Below are 24,210 nucleotides of genomic sequence, written 5' to 3'. Positions count from 1 at the left end.
AGAAATGTTCAAATTTGACTGACTGCTAACGACTGTATTGACGAGTATTTCGCTTGTTTTACGGCTCTTTCAGTCTATATTAAGCAGCTAAAACGCCTTTCGCATCTACTGTCTACAGTACAAACAAATAAAACAAGCGAAAAAAAGAAATGTTCAAAGGTAATGTTGGACGAATTCCAAATAAAATCTCAGGGGAGCTCCGAATTGATTTCCTGGAGAGATTCCTAATGGAAGTTCCATAGAAATTCCCAGTTGATCTTCTGTAGCGTTTCTCGAAGAAGCAACCGGAATAGTTCTCGATGGATCTTTTTGGGCAATTTCCAGTAAAACTTCTGAAGAGATCTCTAAGAAACTCCTGGAGAAATCAACGATGGGAAACATGAAGGAATTCTAGAGGGCGTTTTTAATAAAAGTCTTGGTGAAATTCTCGAAGGTACTTCTTGGAAGAACTTCCGAATGGACAATACAATGATTCCGAATTAAATTCCTAGAACCATTCTTAATAGATCTCTCGGCGCGAATTCCAAAGGAGTTGCCGGATGAAGTTCTCAAAGAATCTCCCGGGAGAACTCCCAATAAAACTTCCGGTGAAACTTCATATAAACTCTTGGAGGAATTCGCAAAGGAACTCTGGAACTCTGGGGTATTCCTTAAAAACTGCAGGTGAGATTTTTGATATAACTCATGAAGAAATTCTCAATAAATTGATTGGAGGAATTTTATATGGAGCACCGAAGAATTACTTATAGAACTCCTAGAAAGATTATCAACAGAACTACTGCAGGAATTCTTAAAACAATCTTCTGGGGGAATATCTGAATGAAATTCAATAGGAGGGTTCCCGAAGGAGCTCCTAGGTATTCCTGAAGAATTCGTGAAAAGGGGAAATTCTCAAAGGAACCACTGAAGGAATTCTAAATGAAGCTCCAGGAGAAGTCCCCGAAACCTGGAGAAATTTATAATGCAGCTCCTAGAGGAATTTCAGTTATAAATTCTGGAGCAATTTCTATTCGAACTCTTGGAGGACTTCTAGAGAAACCCCCGAATTTAGAACAGCAAATTCCTGCTGAAGAAGTTTCAAACTGAGATCTTGCTTTGAGGATTTAAGGAGAAATCCCTTCCCAATACAATTGCAGCATAAATAAATAAATGAATAAAAAAATAAAATAAGAAACTAAATGACTTATGAAAATTTATAAGATATTATTGAATTAAAACATGCACTTCTGGTTTCAGATTTTCTAAATTTTTATTTATTTATTTATTTATTTATTTATTTATTTATTTATTTATTTATTTATTTATTTATTTATTTATTTATTTATATGATGAATACTTGCCAAGTTAGGTACAACAAATTGTGTGGTGAAAAATATAAAAACAGAATACTCCTTTGATTCCGAGACCAGGAAAACGTGAAAAAACTAATATGTTCTCATATCATTTGCGCCTAAACGCAATTTGGCCCTTGCAATGTATTTTCTTTAGCCAATATTCTTTAAAAAAATTTAAGTCTGATAACTGGATCAAAAATTGTGTTTTTTTTTAATTTAAAGTTTTGAAAAATCATGATTTTTTGGACCACCTATTTTTGTATTTTGAAAAATTGTAGTTTCGAACTGATAATTTCTCACCATAAAATTATAGCAAGGAACGAGCTCACCAATTCTTAAATGCATCCCTTTGTTGCTCAACTGCTAGTCCAATGCTGGATACCTATAACACAGCGTAACCAAAATTAACTTTTTGTCTGTTTCAAGAGCAAACTTATGTGTCTCCGAAGGGTTTTGGGCCGCTGAATCCGAATCCGGGCTCAGATTTGCTCTAACACGTCACAATTTTGAGCTATACCTCAATTTATAGGGCAAAATATGCGATTTTGGGCTTTTTTCACTGCAAGCCATTAAGCAAGGAAATATTTTTTTTAAGCAATCAAAAGGTTAATTGGCCAATTAACATCTAAATCAACGACTCATGCAAAATAATTCGTTTTACCAAATCGAATTTGATAGTTTTAAGCGATTTATGTTAGGTAAGATATTTCCCATACAAGTCACCCTCCAAAAGTTGCATGCAAGTTTTCATACTAACATAAAATGCTTAAATCTATAAAATTTGATTAGGTAAAACGAACTGCATGAGTCGTTAATTTAAAAAAAAATATTCCTTGCTTAATGGCTTGCAGTCAAAAAAGCCCAAAATCGCATATTTTGCCCTATAAATTGAGGTATAGCTCAAAATTGTGACGTGTTAGAGCAAATCTGAGCCCGGATTCGGATTCAGCGGCCCAAAATCCTTCGGAGACACATAAGTTTGCTCTTGAGACAAAAAAATGTTGCGCTGTGTAATATTGGACGGCTAAGAATTGCCAATCCAGAGACGGCGGGCTCGATTTTCGTTCAAGTCGAGAACTTTTCTCGATTTCCCTGGTCATAGGCATGGACATAGTGCATCATTGTAATATACAGATTCATGGAATGGCAGGCAAAGAAAGCCCTTGAATTCAGAAGGCCGGCTCCAGAGGCACGTTATCCTCCATTTGGGACATTTGTGCCCTTGAATTACTAACTGTGGAAGTGCTCAAAAGAACACTACGCTGAAGAGAGACAGGCCAAGTTCCAGAGGGAACATAGAGCCATAAAGAAGAAGAAGAAGAAGATGTAACATTATACGATCTTTTGCAATAGGACGAGATCGGTGAAGTACTACAATTGAAGTAATGAGCTGAATTTTTGTATGGTGAAAAGGCCAATTCTTCGTTTCTGCAAATGAAATGGGTTACAGGTATGTTCCGTTTTTGTCACTATTCGTTTTTATCACTATCCGTTTTTGTCACTATCCGATTTCGTCAACATTTCATTCCGTTTTTATCAACACTAAAGTTTTTGTCAAACTTGTTCCCTTGAACACGAGTTATTTATAGTTTAACATTAATCTTGAGGCAATGCATCCATGAATGCATTTGAAGCAACCACCAATGATGACATAGAAGACGCATACGCCACAGTAGCTTTCAACACATTAAAAAAATGGCACAATCATTTACCAAGTGTAACATAAGTAGCTAATCATTGTAGATCAATAATAGATGGGATGTGCATATAAAACCATCAAAGGACGGACTCGATTATCCGACAATAGGAAAAAAAAATCAGCCTGGATAATCATTTTTTTTATTTCATTAGCTTATTGTGTTAGGGAACCTTAATTAATGTTACCTCCAGGATGTCCATCTGGGTTTTTCTCCAAGAACTCTTCTTCTTCTTCTTCTTCTTCACGGCTCTACGTACCAACTGAAACTTGGCCTGCCTCTTCAAGTGTTACTCGAGAAATTAAACAGTCTAGGGCTTTATTTGCCTGTCATTGCTTAGATTTTTACAAGGCTTTTTTTAAATGAAATAAATTTCACGTGATTTCTTACACGATTTTCTTGAAATTACGCAATGTACTGTATTCTTCTCTTTTGGTCGCAATTTCTTACCGACGGGGCTCCAATTTCTACCATCCTAGGTTTTCTTCAGTAATTCCTACTAGCGATTCTACATTGTATTCCTTCAGATTCCTCAATGGATTTCTTCTGAGAAATCGTCAGAAAATTATTCAGAACTTCCTTTAGGTGAATTAGGAGTTAAGTCTTTCAGATATAAGTTTCTCTAAGCGAGAGTCTAGGGTCTTGGAAAACGATCTGGAGATTTCTCCAGCAACTTCTGAAGGGTTCCCAGGTGAAACTAAGGATTCCCAAAACATCCTAAAAATCTCATCAATTCTGAAACTATCTTTCGACAAACAATTGGATGATTTCTTGAAACAACTTATATAGGATTCCTAAAAGGCATTTCTTAAGGACAATGAACTTCTAGAAGATTCCCAGGAATAATTCCCCGGAGATTTCTTTACAGAACATCAGGAGGACTCCCTGAAGAAGCTTCTAGAGGATTTGAGGAAAGAATTCCTGGAGGATTACTACACAAAACTTCTGGGAGATTCCCAGTAAACGCAGTAAGAAATCGGGGTGAATTATTATTACTATATTATCTTTATTACGAAATTTTCAGCCCAAGGCTGGTTAATCTAATAAGGCCGTTACAAATATACAGGGGATGGCCAAAATGTTTGGGATAGGAAACTTTGTTTCCCTCTCAAAAAAGCTCAACATGGTGTAACTTTTCATAGAGTGCATCAAATATTCTCAAATTTTGACTGTTTGTCATCCTATATTATGTGCATCATTGGTACAAATTTGGGCTCGATTGGTTAATCTTTCGCGAAGTTATAACCGTTCTGGTAAAACATTATTTTTTAAAATACTAATTTTTGAGTTGTCATATCTCGGAGGCCAGTGAACCGAATTGAATGAAATTTTGAACTTTTATTCACAATATATTAATGCTTGAAAATCATTCAAAACATGGGTACTTTTTAAACGTTGAAAGAAGTTGTAATTGATTGACACTTTTTGGATCTTTTTCGAAAAAATGCATTTTTTTTACATCAATGTCATACAATTTTATTTTTGATATCCAAAGATTTTCTACTTCTGTTTATAAGATATCTATAAAAAGATGTATTAGAGCCTATTTGGATTGAAGAAAGAACACATTTAGTAATTTTTGTGCAGTATAGTAAATTTGACTCATTTTCCTCTAAATGAGTGAAAAAGTCAAACCATCATAACTTTTTTTAAAGTTTAAAAGTATCAATGTTCTGATGAATTTTCGAGCACTATTATATTGTTGATAATCGCTCAAAATTTCATTCAATTCGGTTCACTGGTCTCCGAGATATGACAGTTCCAAAATTGATAGTCTTAAAAATAATGTTTTACCAGATCGGTTATAACTTCGCGAAAGATTAACCAATCGAGCTCAAATTTGTACCACTGATGCAAATATAATAGGTTAATAAACAGTCAAAATTTCAGAATATTCGATGCACTCTATGAAAAGTTACACCATGTTTAACTTTTTTTGTGAGAGAAAAAAAGCTGCCTATCCCAAACATTTTGGCCACCCCCTGTATATTTCACTGTTTGTCCCACCACTCTTTAGCTGGTCGAGGGGGAGGGGGGATAAAAATAATAAAGCATTTAATCTGAAAAATATTAGCAACTCATCGGATTTGTTAAAGAATTTTTAGCAAGGCCCGATATTTTAATAAATATTTTTTTATCTGCCCCTCAAAATGCCAAATCCGATCAAAAATATTTGAAGGGGGGGGGGGGGGGGGAGACAAAAAGTCAAAATAAAATTTGTATCCGCCTAATCATGGGGAAATAACAAAGATGAAAGATAGATTCCTTCTGGAAAATCTATTGGAAGTATTCATAATAAAAGCTCCAGTAGGTGTTTCTACTGCGCATTAATACCAGAACAAAGTCTTGTAGGAATCCTTCAAAGAAATTTTTGGATGGAGTACATTCCAGGGAAAAATATCATAAGAAACTCTTCAAAGAAAGAACTTCTGATAAAATTCTAGAAAAACTGTTGAAGGAATCTTAGAAAGAAACTCCTGAGGAACTCAGAAAGAACCCCTGGAGAAATATCAGAAAAATTTTCTGGAGGGATTTCAGAAAGTAATCTTGAAAGAATTCCTGTAGGAAATTTTAAAGAAACGGAGAAACTGCTATACATGTCGGATTCGATTATCTGGAGCCGGGATCTGATGCTTTTCAAACACATATTTGGGACACGGAAGCTCTGACACGCTAAAATTTGGACAATTTGTCAAGCCAACATTGATAAGTAATCAGTCAAAATTTCAGCTTCGTATAGCATTCCGTTTGCGAGATATATTTAGATAAAACAAGCGACATGATACAAGGTAACCTAGAAGAATCCTGGAGGAACTTCTTGGGGAATCCAATATTCTAGAGAAGTTACAAGTGATTACTTAGAAAAAATCCTGGAGATTTCCTAAAAGTATCCTAGACGAAACATTTATAGGATCTGTAAAGACTCGTGGAGAAATTCCTATCATAAGGAAGTAAACATATCCTTTTTTGATAGGATATCGAAATTAGATTCCTAAAGATGATTTATTCCTGGAAGTACGTCATATTTTAATCCGTTGATCCGGGTGATGGAACTGTAATATGTGTCATTCTTGCGTTCAATGAAAATAAATTTCCAAAAATGTTGCCACAAATGTGGTGAAAACCTCTTGTCGGCGTCACAGTCAAAAAACTGAAATTTGAACTGTGCAACCAAAATGTGCTAAAAACATCAAAAAACAATGAAATTTCATAGTAAACTGCATATTTTTACTTTTGGAATGTGTTCTACAGTAAAACTTTCAATTCATATTAAAATGCTGCAAAATAATTTGTCAAAGAAAATTATTCCGTTTTTATCACTATTCCGTTTTTGTCAACTGAAAATCGCGGACCGTGTTGATAAAAACGGAACATACCTGTATAAAGCGTGGATATTATGATTCCTGGCCTAATTTGATGCTGTTTGAGCAAAACTTTGGGTAACTGTGTTATTTACGTTACAAGAAATAGAGAAAACAGGGTTACCCAAAGTTTTGCACAAACATCATCAAATTAAGTAAGGAATCATAATACCCACGATTTATAACCCATTTCATTGCAGAAACGGAGAATTGGCCTTCTCACCATACAAAAATTCAGCTCATTACTTCAATTCTGGTACTTCACCGAATGTGTCCTATTCGTCTCTCTGATATGTAAACCTAGGATTTTGACAGCCTTTTTCAAAAACCAGAAGCACTGTCCGTTGATGATGAGACTCAAGGTTGTTCTTTCGGTTTAGTCAGGCAAGTAGTATGAAAGTGTGTGTGCTGTGCGCGCCTGTGGGATGCGTGTTAATTTTTTCTCCCTTGACGGAGAGTGAAACCAACCGGCAACCTGGAACCTGGCAGCAACCATCACATCCCCATCTGTCCGTCCATCCGTCCGTCCGAGGATGTTGGGCTGGAGCGGAAAAAATAATTTTCACCTTCGTCGCTCCCTATGACAACGACGATGTCGAGGCGAGGTACTGCGCTTAGGATCAGAATCAGATCCTAAGCAAAGATCGGACAACCACGTACCTACTTTTTTTATTCTCTATCTCTTTGCTGCTGTTTGTTGCTTACACCAGTCAGCCCAGGCTTGAACGCTGCGATGAAGCACTTTACGCCATGGTTTACCACCGGCGCTGCTCCGGCTGGGCCTTGTAACCGTTGTCGTCGGCGTTGTCGTAGATGCGTAGCCAATGGTTCTCCGCCGAGGTGGGTGGATGGTTTGCAAGGTTTGCATGAACGTTGTAGTTTTTGCTGCCAAAAGGACTTTTATTTTGTCGTTGATGCAATATTGGTTGAGCTATGGTTTGGACTATGGTTTTCCACTTTTCCAACCCCGTAGTCAGCTTCATGAAGATGACGTAAAAGTTGGAGGCTTGGTTACTGCGCCAGAAGACTCAGTAGACTGTAGGCTCCCGATGACTTCAAACAATCACTTTTAAGATATCGATTGATTTTTTTTTACAAGAAAAAAAATCTGTTAAAATCGTTTAAATTATGCAAACTTACTGCAATTTTCAAGCCTTTTAATCCACAAATAAGAAGAGGACATAAATGCTTCCTTTTTTTCTACAAAAACACTTTTAAGATTGAACAAATAACAACAGATGGTGAAGAATATGTTAAAAATCACATAAACACAGATTAAAAAAAGGAACAAAAGTCAACCGAATGTTTAGAGTATCTCAAAATAATTTTTCTGAACAATCCAAACTCATTGTTTCAAACAGTAAATCCCAAAAATTCAGCATCGAAAGGCCCTACTGGAGGCCTAATTGATTTGTATTTTGTATGCATATTTTTTTCGATTTTCCTCTTCATCGCTTTCAGTGGTTCACTCCACTTCAACAGCGGGGCGACCTTCCTGCTCGATCGAGCAAAGGCAAGTGAATATAAATTACAACAGAAAAAGAGAGAAAAAAAACGAACCCGCGAATCCAAAATGTTTCATTTCCCGTTCCCCCTCCCCCCTCCTGAGCCACCCCTTCACGATCCGCGCACCCGCTTCATCAGCTTTGTTTCGCCCTTAAAGTGCGTTCTAATTAAGAGAAAAATTCGTAATTATTATATTTTTCATTGTGCATATACCGAACTTCCACACCGAACCGTCAAATCCTGTTTCGTCTCTGCGTTGTCCGGGGGCGGGTGGGTGCTCAGCTAAAATCATGGTCCGCTGATGTTGAGTGGTGAGTGTGGGAGTGAGGAATCGCGAAGTGGGTGGTTTACTGAGCGATTTTTTTTCCTCTAGTTCAAATTCATTTCCCGACTTTGAATTTTGGTAGCTGTAGGTACATAAGGCAGGGTGGATTTTTTTTCTGGTGGTGCCAACAGCCACCGCCGTTGCATAAGAATTGGGATGCTCTCGCGGACCGAACGACCGACCGACGAAACGTTCAACGAGGGTCAAGTGGTGGAAATGGTAAATTTCGAGCCAGAGGAATAAAAAACTCCATTAATAATTCTGAGCAATGATGGAAGACTTTTGGTGGGTTGAGGGACTTTTTTTGTGTTATTTATTTAAAACTTCTAATATTCTAACGAAATTTTAGCAATAACTCTGATGTGAAACGAGATGTTTCTCGATGCTTGAATTGATTTGCAACGAGCTGCAATCTTTTCTATAATAATTCATGAAATGTGTAAGGAAAAATAGATATAAACACGAATAAACTATTATTATATTTGCTCGGAGTGGATGGATTCAAATGAATTATTGGCACAAACTGCAGAAATCCCAATAGTTTCAGATAAGGAGGGTGTCCTGGGCCGCACGATGATGAACATCAGTGTATTTAGGACCATATTACCCCATTCTATCTCAAAATCCTTATCTATTCCCAACTGGAGTGCAAAATGAATTATTTATTTAATTCTTGTTTATTTGAAAATTTCCGTAGTATCGAATGGAGCTGATTTGGCTTACCGCACGGTGTTAAAAGTTGAAATATCTTCAAATACATAATTCCGATACACTGAAACGTCTCCCATATTTCTTTGAAACTTACACATGCATCTTCGTCCAAAGTGAAACGCAATCGATAAGAGCAGAAGAAATCTTACGTAGTTTGTGTCAAAAATTCATTTGAACCAAGCAAAGATATTGAATTTATTCGCGCATTATACCTATGTTTTCCCATTGTGCATTTTGTGCATTACTTCTCTGTGCACTTACGATAGTTCCGGCCAATCACAGAGAAGCAAAAGGCTGTCCATTAATTGGGTAAGTGTTATTGCGGAAGGAAGGGGGGATAGAGGTTGACATGAAAAAAAAATACGTGCTATACAACAATAATCGTGTACTTATACAAAAAATCTTACAAGTGAGGGAGGAGATGATAAATCGAATTCCTTAACCAAAAACTCAAAAAAAATCTACCAGTCGAACTCTCGCATGTAATAAATGGACAGCCCCCAACCAGTGCTGCTAAGTATCAGCTTCAGTTACTGTTTTTCAACCGATACTAAACGATTGCGACGATCGTTTTCAGCTCAACGTTGTAAATGCTTACAGAGCCCGAGGGCTCCTTTCGTGAGCGACCCAACCAAAACCATTCCCAATCATCCACACACCTCTCATGCTGACAGACCATTTGTCTCAAGCGATGGCTTGTGAGAGTGAGTACTCTATACACCACCACTCAGCTACAGAAAATTGAATGAAGTTTAGCGCTGTCAAATATCACTTTCAGCACATTGCGTGAGAGTGTGAGTTTGTCTTGGAGTGGAAGAAAATCGTGACAGGCAAACTTAAAAGCACAGTAACATGATCCGCACTCAACCCAACCATTTGAATTGGAATCCCCACGTGTGGGAGAGCGTTATGGTTTAGCCTTCGGTACATCGAGAGAATCTGCTTAGTTCCTATTGTGGTCTACAGGAATATGAATTTCGCTAAACAGCAAAACTGTCAACCAAATAAAACTATTTGAGTAAGAAGGAGTTGCAGCCCAGGTCAAGTTGATGATCGAATATTTAAGGCAGTCCAATCAACAACTCAAAGTGCGTTGTATATAAGCTTACCGATTCAGAACAGACAAGTCCAACCAACCTGCATGGAGAATCTTCACATTGGATAGATGATCCGTTCCTACGAGACCCCGACGTAAACAATGAATCATCACCCACAGTAAGGATGCCTCGGTCCCCACAGCGTGCTGAAAATGCCGGATTCTGTCGTATGGAATATGGCGTCACTAAACAGTAGGTATAGAAATCGGTACAAGGAAATCGTCAGCACAAGATCCAGCCTGTGAATGAAGTTTGGTCGCAAGCTTTCAACTCTTTAAATTACAAGCAGGAACATGCGAGGTTCACCCTCTTTACCGGCGATTTCATGGCATGGGCTGGCTAGTTTTTAAAATGACTTCAAAACGTCCACTAGAGAATTTCAGTTATAAGACCGCGACAATCTTCGAAGATTGAACCAAAATGATTCCACCAAGCGGAAGGGCGTGGAAGGTTGTGGAGTCGTTGATTTCGTTCGCCAAAGTATCTAGAGCAAATTCTTCAACACTCGAAGTCGAACCTCGGCCGCACTGGAAAACCTACCATCTGGAGGCACTTCTAAACCTGGAAACCGTAAAGGAGGAGACAATTTAGTCCTTCCGTGCCTTTTACAATACGGTAATTGGTACCGTTAACCGGGGACAAATAAATCAGCGGGGTGAAATTGATCATTCGGGTACTACATTGTAGTTCGATACTAGAAAATTCTAAGCATCGTAATGGTCCTAAACTTTTTACCTCATCTAGGTCATAGATGTGTAGAGGCGAATGTAGACATATAATTGTTTTAGAAAATAGCTAGTTTTGCCTTATATTTTAAGGAATTTGCAACGTATTTCTCACTTAGCTGAAATCATTGCTACTAAACAATCGATTGCCACACCATTGTACCTAATCTGAATATGAATAGGTTGCAATCTGGTATCCAATCGCTACACGAACAACGAACATGTCGTCATCAAGATATATTTCCCGGATGAGCTTCAGAGAACCATTACCCCCAATCCATCATTAAAAACTATTGTGACATACTAACCTCGAGCTACCACAAGTACCCTAGCTCCGACCCACACTAGCTATGGCATATAAGAATATATCAACTTTCAACTTTCATACATATAATAGCCCTGTTTGTCTGTCCGGTGAGTAGCCAACCAGACGCAGCACGCGGGGAAATTCTCACAAAAAAAAGATTGACACTTAACCTTCCCTAGTCCCTAAAAAAAGTTACAAATAAGACCCTGGGGTCATTTTTGACCCCAAACTTTGGACAGCTCGCAAAAATCAGTGGCTTGTCCGATTTTGGATCTCTTTGGCTCAAATGAAAGGGGCACAAGTCTAGTCTGTACATCAGAGGTTCCCAAACTTTTTGCTACCGCGACACCTTTTGACATTTTCAAAATTGGGTTGTTTAGTGAATAAAATATTGCTATTTTCTGTAGCCTAATCGATAGATCTCATTTTTCTGAGTATAACGTGATTGTATTGGATTCCAATAACTTTGTTTTGATGGTTAAATTAACAAAACAGTTTTTATTTTCGTGGATAGAATGACAGTTCAAACGATAATATGACAGTTCGACCCGAACAAAAAAAAATTCCCATACAAACTTTAAATGCATTTTAAAAATAGTTCCCGCACTCCAAAAATTATGAAATTTTGGTTTTCGGCTAATTTTTTGGTGGAGAATCCGATTATGAAATAATCCGGATACCCCAAAGAACCCAATTGTCACCAAACGCTACATGGAAGGGCGTGGAAAGTCGTGGAGTCGTTGATTTCAGGAAGATTGCATTGCAAAACTTTTATATGTGTTAAATGAAGTACGTAGATTACCAAATTTTAAGGAAAATAGATATAAAAATGGATAGTACAGAAGCTGTTAGGGCGACTGACAGTGACGGTGAGGTGTTTTTGTATTCGGAACTCAAAAAACTCAACTCAATTCAACTCAACAACTCAAAAAAGGCGGTTTTCAGAATCATGCATGAAATCGACACATAAATTGTCGCAGATTTTTTTACGATAAGGAGCTAAACCACCATATATGGAAATCTCAATTATAGAGACAGACAAACAAGGTATGATAGTGAAGTAAAAATGTCGTCCCGAAACATTTGAGACAGCACGAAGATCTGAGGATTGACAGTTATTATAGATGACAGTATTATGGAATGAACTGCAAAAAAATTCTTGAAGTATGTAATTCAACAATCTATCGATAAAATCGAAAACTAAGCAGAATCATAAAAAGTGCAAATAACAATTTGAAACTGTTTGTTATTTCAAAATTTAGAAGAGGGAAAACCCCTTTGAATGACTTTCTATTGAAGTCTTCCTCAAAAAGCACAACATTGGTATAGAATACAAAAAGGGTTTAAGGTGACACTAGTTTTACTAGACAATACAAAAACAACTAAAATGTATATTCTGCCTTCTATAATAAAAGTTTCTTCTTTGGGTTTTGGCTCAAGAGCCTGCGGCGCACCTGAGAGATGTTCACGGCGCACCAGGGCGCCGCGGTGCACAGTTTGGGAAGCACTGCTGTACATAATATACAATAATTGAATTTCGGCACCGCAAAGCGTAAAACGCGATTGAGCCCCAAATAAATGAACTAGGTAAAAAAAATTGCCCGCTTCCAGCGAACAGGTACGGATTTGGCATAAGGCCGAGAGAAGGAGACGTCATCGAGTTCTACACTTTCTCTTGTTAGTTGGATGATGAGATGGACAACCAGCTCGCGAGTTCCAACCCTATATTCAGCACTAATACGAACTCAGTCAGCAGACGAAACATAAGCCGATCGTCTTGAACGTAAACAATCTCGTAACGAGAATTTGTCCCTGTGCTCGACAATTTTTCATTCTGACCTGGAAAAATGCGAAAAATTCCGTAAGCTGGCTCACTCCTGCAAGGTTTACTATATCTGCCTGAAGTTCAACGAAAAAAAGGAAAATGAGCTGTAAGTTCGAGAAGAAGTGTTCCATATGCTACGAACTGTCCCATGCCGACGATCCAACAAGGAACTAGAGACTCACCCACAAGGTAGCACCAAGCGGCGATGAAAATGTCTGCGACATCAACAAAAATAACATTCATTCGCTGCTCCAAGTTGGAAAGGTGAGGATTCGTGGCCCTTGAGGTGCGAGAAAGCATTTGAGCTTTTCGTCTCTTTTTATGATGGATGCTGCCGTTGTATACAGTATCGGACAGTAAAGACCGATTGTGAAGAACATTTCGAGGTCGATCTGGTCTACAAAATAGTCGACAACCTGGGGCGTCCAACATAGCTGTGGTCCAGCCAAGTTCCTACCTTATGCTTCTACGGGTCAATCGATGACAAAGACTGCCAGCTAAGAATTGTGTGCTTAGCTGGTATTGCAGTCAGGGCACTGTTGTCCTTCTGACTTCAGCTAGATGGAGGAGCGGGCATACCTATCTGTCCACCAGGGAAGTGCGGCTCAAACAGCGTCTGTTCTGGCATCCAGTGTTTGAAAAATGAAGCGTTTTCCGCAGGCAAATTTTTATCTTCTTTGAACGACGCTTTTCAACCCAGAGTGGTAGCTATATGCTTTCATTGACTAACACGCTTCAGAAGCAAGTGGGAGCAATTTTTTTTTTACGGAGAGTGAGAAACGGTGCTTCAGTAGCGTGGTGGCACCACGAATCTTTCTCTTCACCGGCGTATACGGCAATGAATATACTTGGTATGCGTGTGCATTCGTAGAGGTTGTTATCTCTGATAACTGGTCGTATTTTTCATATTCACTCAAATTCAAGCACTGCTGGCATCCGGTGGCTGAACAAGAAACGCTGTATCGTGTAAGCTACATCTGAATTGACTGTCCCACAAACGCGATGTAGGCAGCGTGACCTCGGTAAGGTAGCCTGTCGAAACTTTTCAACACCTCGAAAAATAGATTTAGAAAGAGAAAATGCGAAAGATACTGTCGCTACAGTTTGACCATTGTCTATGCGCGATCAGTGACAAAATCTAATGACGTGACGTGAAGAATGCATTTTACGAATGTCTTGACAACACCTATGGAGAATATCCAGAACACGATCTCATGATTGTCAATGATGACGCGGTCGCGCAGGTCGAAAGGAAGGACTTCTTCGGAAAGTATTCACCCCGTCACTAACGACAACCGTCTGAGATTAGTCAACCTCACTGTTGCCAGGTGGATGACCGTTAATCTGTAGTACACAGGGTAAAATGTGATCGCTCAGGCGCAAAAGAATATGAGACATTGTGATATGCGGAGGTTTTATCAAGCTATCAATGGCATGCGGAGAAAAAAATTCCCTTCTTCCGTCATGTTCAACGACCATGACAGAAACTTCATGATATACAGGCTGCAAGGTGGAGAGAGTACTTCGAGGTATTGTTGAATGTTGGGGATGAAAAAGCGACAGGGCTGATCAGCAACAAGACTGCTTGGAAAAAATGAACTCCCAGCTGAGCTTCACAAGCACGGTAATGAGCAGCCGTATCAACTCTTACACCGTATTATATTGAAACTATGGCAAGAGGAAGAACTGCCTGCTGCCCTCTATGGTAGAAAGGGCATCGACTGGAGTGCGGAAATTAGAGAGGATTTAAGCGTACAATATTATGTCCGGAATTCTGTTTAACAGGCTGAGGCCGATTGAGGAGTCCTTCGTCGGGAAATATCAGGCGGGTTTTCGCGAGGGCCGATCAACGACGGATCAGATTCTCGATAAATTTCGTGAGTGCACCTTGCAGACCCATCATCTGTTTGTTCATTTCAAGGCGGCGTACAATTCACTGAAGAGAAACGAGTTATGTCAGATTATGATCGAGCATAGTTTTCCGATAAAGCTGATTAGACTGATTCGTGCGACCAAGTGCATGATTGCTGTTGGCCAGTCGGTCCGGCTGTGGCAGTGATGACGAAGTGGAATTCAAGTAAAATTTGTCGACCGATCAGCTCGTCTTCTCGCAGGACTTTCTAAAATTGGACCTGCGGTTCTGAACTTGAGAAGCTTATGCCTCGAAGTCACAATTTCTGGAAATAATGGTGAGTATCGTAGATCCCCTATATTTGCTTTGAGAAAATCTTTGTGTCACCATGAGCTACTGAAGCAACCCGATGTCGCATCTGCTTACGCGCTCGAGGCGGCATTGCCAGACGACAGTGATCTCGACAGTGGTCCCTCCGAGGGGACTCCCTCGAGAGGACTGCTGGCGTGCAACAAAAGTAGCTATTACGACGCTGCCGATAGCACTATCGAGTACGTTGTACATAGTACAAGTGCAAAGCGGTTTTGAAGGAGAAGAATGCAGCGTGGACGGTGATGCTGCAGCATGAAACCCGGCAGAAGGTAGAACGATCTTAACAGAAGCGGACACAGCAGACCCGTCTCTTTCGAGAGAGTAAAAAACGCTGCCTGGAAGAAACGGAGTGCGAGGAAATGGAACTGCAGTGCCGTTCTTAAGAAGTTCAACACAAGTGCCACGAGCCGAAATATGCAGGCATAAGGACAGCAGCCTCTTAACGGACGGACGTGCGGTAATCGAAAGGTGGAGGCAGCATTAAGCACCTGAATGGTGTGGGGAGTACATATATGGAGGACCAAGGTACCGGGAGAAATGACTACGTCAGTACAACAGGGAACATTAACGTGCCAACTCCCACGTTGAAGGAAGTTAACCTTCTTAATGCATTACGTTGGGAACAGCTCTCTGTTGTAGTGTATGGTATCGGAGCTGAACTCATCAATATGAGTCCGGAGAAGCTTGCCACCTGCGTGCACCGACTCTCTCTCTCTTCTTGGCGTAACGTCCTCATTGGGACAAAGCCTGCTTCTCAGCTTAGTGTTCTATGAGCACTACCACAGTTATTAACTGAGAGCTTCCTCTGCCAATGACCATTTTGCATGCGTATATCGTGTGGCAGGTACGAAAATACTCTATGCCCAAGGAAGTCAAGGAAATTTCCTTCACGAAAAGATCCTGGACCGACCGGGAATCGAACCCGTCACCCTCAGCATGGTCATGCTGAATACCCGTGCGTTTACCGCCTCGGCTATATGGGCCCTTCCACCGACTAATAGTCCGAATTTGGGAGACAGAACTGCTACCGGAGGAATGGAAAGAAGGGGTCATCTGCCCCATCTACAAAAAAGGTGATGAGTTGGAGTGTGTGAACTTCTTAGCAATCACAATTCTGAATTTTGCCTTCAAAGTGCTATCCCAGATCATCTCCCATCGTATTTCACCTCAAGTAAATTAGTTGGTGGAAAGTTATCAAGCCGCAGAACTAATGTTCGTACGAGATCCAGATGGTACAAGATGACCTGGAGGGCAGCACGCAAGGTGAGCGGATCAGGTGGAAAGAGATCTGGCGAGCGTTGGAAATTGACAGCCACGAAGCATGTATTATGGAGAAATATTGTTGAATCAGATTGATAATGAATTTGATGTAATACCTATTAAATAAATGAATGAATGGAGCAAAGTATTGCTAGATGTACTAGAAAGCTTGATTACCGTCTAGTGCAGTTTTATTTAAGTTTTGGTTTAGGTAAGGTTAGGTATCTTTATAAGAGAGATTTTCAGCCCGAGGCTGGTCCATCTCTTAAAACTTTGGTTTTATATTTTCGCCCTTTTTCATAATCGACTAATTTCGAAAGTCGATAATATATTGTATCAATATGCAAGTTTTTTTTTGTGACGCTGCTAAACGGGTTATCCTCATTAGCATACTCCGTCATCTGACTATAATGCATGCGAATAGAATGCTTCATCCTTGACGGCAAGATTTCTTTCACTAAACCCTAAAAACTTACCAGCTATCGATGAAGTGGACGCACCTAGCCATGCCTGTGAGTTCTCCAGCATTTTCGCCTGAAATTCAAAGAAGAGAAAAATAACACTCAATCAGTATACTGTACGAGTAAGTGTATTATTTTCGACGAAATGCCTATCTTTAGTGGTTTGTAACATGTGTCTGAATACCACCGCCCGTTCTACCTCAACGGCGATCGCACTTCACCCACCCATTCGATACGCACTGCAAGGCCCTGGGGGACTGAGAAGTGCGAGGAGAAAACTTCGGAATTATTAGGTACCTCATTAAATTGGTAGCTTAGGCGCAGCGCCGCCAATGTTTTATTTTTCCTTCCAATACATTTTTCGCCCTAAAATAATAATATAATACATAATGCAATGCTTTCGGTGGTGGCGGGGCCGCCAGCCGTGCCTGCTGGCCGGTGGAAAAGTATAATAATAAAATACAATAAATAAAAAAGTCCCTCTCTCTGGCACTGGCATACCAGCGCAGCGGCGGAGGCCTCACTTCTCCGGCAGCAGCAGCCTCCGGGCAAGACCTTGAGACGGTTGCGATTGACTTTATTATTGTTATTATTATTCTCGTTATCAGTGCTGGCCGACCGACCTGGCCTGCCCTGGAGTGAGCGTAGAGTATACACATTCGTGGATGCACTGAGAGGGCTGCTGGAGATCGGTTCGATTTCGGGGCGGTGGCGATCGTGATCGAAGGAAGCCATTCTGCCACCGAAAGCGAGATCGATCGAATGGAGGAATCAGTGTAAAATGAGAAATTAAGGCCACAGAATCCTTGGAGAAATTGTGAATGAGATATAAATAAAAATTCTAAAAAAAAAAATGCTAAAGGTGGTAACGCTATCAGGATTGTAAGTTGGCAATGTGGAATTATGTAAAAGTTCAGGAAGGATGTAGGGGAATTTTATAGGGTACATATTTAGATGATAGAAAAAATATGGTTGATGCAAAAAAAAAATAAACAAAAAATTAAAAAACAATTCGGGAGAAGAAAATATAAAAAAAAATGGAAAGGATTTTTTTAATGGAAAAGGTTCAGGACAAAAACTAACAAAAATACTTCCATATTCCTTGAATGATTCTCTGAACTATTCTTGAAAGTTTCAAAGAAAAAGTTAAAAAAAATTCTCCAGAAAAAATATAAAAATATCTTTTTGAGAAATTTTTAAAATTTTAATCAAAAAATATATCCAACCCAGTTAACCCTTACTTCATCTCTCGAAAAAGAACCTCCAGATCTCCCGTTTCCCAGATTACCACATCGACTGGAGGCCCCTTTTTGTAAAATCTAAGAATCTTCATGTTTGGTCTGGTCTGGGAGCTGGCCGATGATTTACATGTCGATTCCAAGCCGTCCGATCGCCACCGCCGCTGCCGCCCTTAGTTGGTTGGTGCAACAAACAGAAGTCGTGAAGCGTTCCGGCCCCCGTCCGATTCGTCGCGGTTGAACTGCAGGTTGGGAAATCTTACGTGGAGGACCGTGGCGACGTCAGACGGAGGGGTCGAAAATTATTAGTTGCAAATAAAATATAAATCCATGTTCGATATAATTTGCTGTTTGCCAACAATGATGGGTTTTGGGACGGTCGGTTCGGAGTCGAATCGGCTGGTCGGTGCAATTGCAAACTTCGGGTGCATGATTTTTGTTGTTTTAATGTTCGATTGTGAAGAGGAGGCTTTTTATTGTTCTTTTGAAGAGAGCCAAGTTCAATTTAATCATTTCGGTGGCCGCTGGGCATCGAATTGAATTGTGCTGTGAGCAACAATGTCACTAAGCAAATTGATGGTTTCAGTTTTTTTAGGAGCAAGATAAAAAAGCCTGAAAATTTTGCAATTACCAAGCTCTGTGATCTGTCAAATAATATTTATAAAATGTCAAACATTTTGGAGTTAAGGATTCTCGAAAGAAGGATGGATTTGTGAATAAGGGAGTTTTCAAGGCATGGGCTTGGAATCAGTTTTACTTTATATTTCGCAGAAATTGTTACTAGTTCTGCGCATTAGTTGGTTAATGCGCCGGTCTAGCGAATACGGAGTCGTAGGTTTGAATCCCAACAGAACAATTTTTTTTTCACAAATTCATCACTCAATTTGATAATTAGTACCATTATGTGCCTTCTAATGAATTACAAGTTTTTTCAGTGTAATAATATAAAGTAATGGTACCATGTATGAATTTGCAGTAGATATTTTCCTGATATTCTATGTGAACACTGATTAAGTTTTGCGGTTTCCTTAAAATTAAGGGCAAATTAGGAAAAAGGAATCAGGGCTACCCAGTCTCCCCTATAATGAAGCATGTTCAAAATCATGAATCTATTAAATGCAGATTTTCTTCGTAGCACGAAACTAAACTGGTGGTGACAGTGGCAAAAACACAGACGAAATCGAGCAAGACTGGTGGTCAGCCTTATCAATGGACAGAAGAAGCTCATCCAAGGCAGTTTGCATGAAAACTGTCTCTTATGTCATGTAAGCCATGAGCTTGTTGCAGTGTACGGCTTATGTAGCATTCAGACGGTTGCCAAAATAGGAAGATTACAGTTGGCAGGGCATTTTGTAAGCACGCCGGAAAGCAACCCTACAAGGATTCGGGAGAGAAGTAAAAGTGTGAATTCTAAAATGAACAAGTTGAGTGCTTTTTACGCTTAGGATAACATTGATTTATAGGGATTCTTAATTCATGAAACGTCACACACAGTTCAAAATTGTTACATCGCCTTCGCTGTAACAAAATGACCTCCATCGCTTTCAACACAATTTTGCATCGGATTGTGAAATTACAGGCTGCCTGCATTATGGAGCTTACTTACAATTTTGCGTGATAGTAGTTTTCATACTGTCTTTTTGTGCAGATACAAATAATAAGGACTAGAGTAGAAGCTTCAGTTTTGGCCAGTCCGAAGTTTTGACCATAGTATGGTATTCAGCCTATTGCGATCTATATCGACCTAAATTTATTTTTCACTAGTAGCTCCCAATATAATATGATGATAACAGCTGTGACAACCATATATTTTGATCAAAAACTGGAAGAAAAAAATAATTATCCCTAAAAAATCAGCTCCCATATGTCTATTTTGGCCTGGGTGCTTCTAATTTGGCCACTCTCATAAGAAATACACGTGATTGGCCAAAATAGAAACCGAAGTTGAAAATACAGCCAAAACTGCGGCAATGCTTCTATTTTGGCCAGTGGAACTTTTAATCCAAAAACCATGTATTATCTTGATTTCTGCATTTTTCCAACAAAATATAGATTAAAACCTTTCATATGGCACATTGGTAGTTTTCATAGAATCATTGATTATTTTTATGAACAATATTTTCCTTAGACTGGCCAAAAGCGGTGCTCGTGCCCTACACGTCATGTAAAATTTCATTTTAATCATGTGCACTTCCACAGAGTTAAAAATTGTTACATCGAGTTCGCTGTAACAAAATGACCTCCATCGCATTCAACACAAATTTCCATCGGATTGTGAAATAACAGGTCGTCTGCAGTATGGAGCTTGCTAACAACTTCGCGTGCAAGAATTCTTTTATGTAAAATTGAATGAAATAAAATGGAAATTTAAACGTTCTAATATTTACGTCACGTGTAATTGTCAGAATTTCTTTCTGTGCAGTCATGAGAGTGATATATTTCATGTAAATTTGTGTTATATATAATGTAATTACACTGAGTCATGCTAGATTACATGACAAATAACGGAAGATTACATAATGTTTTATAAAATTTACATGACATGTCGAGTACATTTCTATTGAATCCCACGCTCCAATTATGTGCATCATATGACAGAAATTTACACGTTTCTTTTTAACTGTGTCCATGAAAGTCACATAAATAGTTTGTTATAATAAACACAGAAATAAATTCTGAAAACTACACTTGACGTAAATATTAAAACGTTTAAATTCCCGTTTCATTTCATTCGATTTTACATGATAGAATTTCTTGTACAGAATGTTGTAAACAAGCTCCATACTGCAGTCTGCAGACAACCTGTAATTTTACAATCCGATGGAAAATTGTGTTGAAAACGATAGAGGTCATTTTGTTACAGCGAAGTCGATGTAACCATTTTGAACTGTGTACTCAAGGCACACCTGCAGCTTCGTTTTACTAAGAAACCCACTCACTTTCCCTTTTGTCCCCTTCGTCTCTTCAATCTGGCTGGCCAGCATCTTCGTTCGATCGAGAGGTCGGTCGCTTCAGAGCTGCTGCTTCGAAGAGGCATCCGTCTGGCAAACGTCTAGTCAGTCCACCACAGTCTCGCTCGCTAACGTTTGAGCAATTACCCACCTTCTTCGCAGGAGCAAGTCATACTAAACTTGCTTCCCGATGGAACTGAGACAGCCTTTCTAGATATGTAGGGTGACTAACATTCTTTATAGCTGTCAATTTCTAAGGTATAATACTTATGAGACGTTCGAACATTTTAAACCTCAGAACAATCTAATTGACGGTTTCTGTCTATTTGCTACAAACATGTTAGAGATTTCAACAGTACAGTTGAAACAAATTTATCAATTTCTGGCGTTCTTTAAAACACATACTAACCATTTTAATCATTTGGTATTTCAGCTGTCAGATTCGATAATTAATCATCGAACAACAGCATATAGCCAAATCTAAACGGTCTACCCTAAGTGTGCATTGAGGAGGTATTCCCTTACTTGTTGCTCATTCGGTGTCGGCAATGCCAATCTAAAGCAGTATCATCCACCAGCGTCATAACATCATCTAACTAAAGTCTGACACTGTGGCAACAAGCGCCAGCCAGGAAGAAATAACTTCCGATCATCTGGTTTTGAGTATTATTTTTCACCCTTTGCTCTGCGTCTACTGCCTTCAGCCAGTCGGCGAAGGAACTCACTTGCTACAAGCTGAAACGTCGCCGGCTCGCCGGTTGCCGCGTGCTCGCTCCGATACTCTGCTGAGATACACTCCCGTTCAAAAGTTTGGGGTCACCCCCTCAAAAACATGTCATTTTTTTAGGCCCATATCTCTGCCAATTTGCGTCCGATTTCAAAACCGTAGGTTTCATTCAAACGATAATAAGTCAAAGAAACTTTGAACATGATTTAAAAGAAACTTTTTCAAAAAAATTTGTATGTAAACTTAACCCAAAGTTGCCAAATTTTCTAAAAAATGAATATAAACTTACGGCAGTGTCGCTGGAAGTTGGGTCGACCAACTTTTAAGATGAGAGCGGTAATATGACCCATTTTCTATTAGCTTTCAACTGCTTTTTACAGAACTTAGCTAAAAAATCTAGAAAAAAAGTTATTAAGCAAATTAATCCTTGATGTCATCGACCAAAAGTTTGGGGTCACCCCTCAAAATGCTGTATCGGCCAAAAGTTTGGGGTCACTATCGTAAAACATGGAAAAGTGATTTGTTGATATCTTTGTCATCTTTCATTCAATTTTATTTCTTCTTGGCTTATTTGAAACAAAATGAATGATACTTACTGCATAGACATTGAACCACACAAATTTGTTGAAATTTACATACTAAAACTTAACGTAAAGTTGCCTCATTTTTTGAAGCGTAGTAAAATGTGCTAACTTTACATAACATTTTTATATACAAAAATCGTTAAATACGTTAAGTTGAAGACATCAAACGTAAATTTAGTTAATTATCTTTGAAATGAACCAAAAATAATTAAAATTTAACTATAGATGACGAAGGTATCACCAAATCACTTTTCCATGTTTTACGAAAGTGACCCCAAACTTTTGGCCGATACATCATATTGAGGGGTGACCCCAAACTTTTGGTCGATGACATCAAGGATTAATTTACTTAATAACTTTTTTTCTAGATTTTTTAGCTAAGTTCTGTAAAAATCAGTTGAAAGCTAATAGAAAATGGGTCATATTACCGCTCTCATCTTAAAATTTGGTCGACCCAACTTCCAGCGACACTGCCGTAAGTTTATATTCATTTTTTAGAAAATTTGGCAACTTTGAGTTAAGTTTACATACAAATTTTTTTGAAAAAGTTTCCTTTAAATCATGTTGAAAGTTTCTTTGACTTATTATCTTTTGAATGAAACCTAGGGTTTTGAAATCGGACGCAAATTGGCGGAGACATGGGCCTAAAAAAATGACATGTTTTTGAGGGGGTGACCCCAAACTTTTGAACGGGAGTGTATGTATACACACAATCAACAGGTCCCTTAGTCGTCCGTCGTCGTCGTCGTTCCTACTTGGGTCGTACGAGTTGTTGAGTAAGTCGGCTGACACGGTCCCAGCAGCGCTGAATGAATGAAATTTCGCCGTCGTCATACTCGTGGCGGGTACAAGAATGATTATTTCCCTCCGGCTTCAAGGGTGTGACGACGATGACGACACCGACGACGATGCCATCCGGAAGATGCTGCGAGAAGGACGATATGGTGCTTCTTAGTGAGTTTCCAGCCAACCAACAACCGCCGAGAGTGTGCAATAATGTTACGGTGTTGTCGTTGGATGGTGGCAGGTAGCATCCCTTCGGTAGAGATTTGTTTGCCAGAGGCAGCTGCTGTCACTGACAGGTCGAGAATTGCCTTAAATCTGCCACCTCCTTCCTGATGTTGGTGCGGTTATGAAGTCGGTCGGTTTCACGGTGGTGACTGTTACTCGCACTTTCGTCGAAAATGGCAGTGTTATAACGATTTCAGTCAGTACGCCTTATGATATCATCCTCTTACTCCGGATAGATTGGATCAAGGGGAGGAATCAGTCGGGATTGCGTCACGCCTACAACATAGATGGAAAATGGCTTCTTTGGCGTTGGAGAAAAACATACTACGCTGAATTTAAGCCAAATGCTCCGAATTTTCTGATAATAATAAAAAAAATAGGGTGCTCCCTTCCCAAGTAACACTCCTAATTCTATTTGGTTTTATTTGTTTTTATGATAGTTTTATCGGAACATTGCATATTCTAGTTGATCTTATCGGAGTTTCAGCTAAGCACAACTATTCTTCGTCAATATGTGGTTTTAAAAACACCTCCAAGAATGCTTGAGGTTCAGTTCATAAAACCATAAACACAACAAGAACTGTTGAACTTATTTTCAGTTTTATAAGGTTTTTGTAGCTATCTTCAATCATCCGTTCTTGATCAAGAGCAACTGTTCTCGCATAAGAACAGTTTGGTTCATGAAAAATACAAGAAAAACTCAAGCATTAGATTTTGATTCTCATCGTTCCATTATTGCTGCCAATCAAGAACACCTAGCCGGAAACTCAACCGCGACGCGGTGCAGTGCCAAGTTCCTCTGGTTTCAGCATCCGAAATGAGGTGGGTATGGTCATCCAGGACGTAGATTCCCGTGCAATCGGGG

General features: G+C 39.3%; 1 protein-coding gene across 4 annotated transcripts in view; it reads right to left on the bottom strand.

Moving 5' to 3' along the window:
• The window catches only part of LOC109413960 (protein bric-a-brac 1-like), a 572,283-nt gene that overhangs the window by 105,371 nt on the left and 442,702 nt on the right, over positions 1–24,210 (bottom strand). For all 4 annotated transcript variants that reach the window (XR_009998083.1, XM_062854100.1, XM_062854103.1 and 1 more), the window contains exon 2: positions 16,850–16,907. Coding sequence is in view for 3 of the 4 variants with exons in the window: in XM_062854100.1 (XP_062710084.1) it covers positions 16,850–16,907 (58 nt within the window). In the remaining variant the exon portion in view is untranslated. The remainder of the gene's footprint in view (positions 1–16,849; positions 16,908–24,210) is intronic.

This window comes from Aedes albopictus, chromosome 2 (genome assembly GCF_035046485.1).
Source record: "Aedes albopictus strain Foshan chromosome 2, AalbF5, whole genome shotgun sequence".
NCBI lineage: Eukaryota > Metazoa > Arthropoda > Insecta > Diptera > Culicidae > Aedes > Aedes albopictus.
This window is presented reverse-complemented; position numbering and strand designations above follow the sequence as displayed.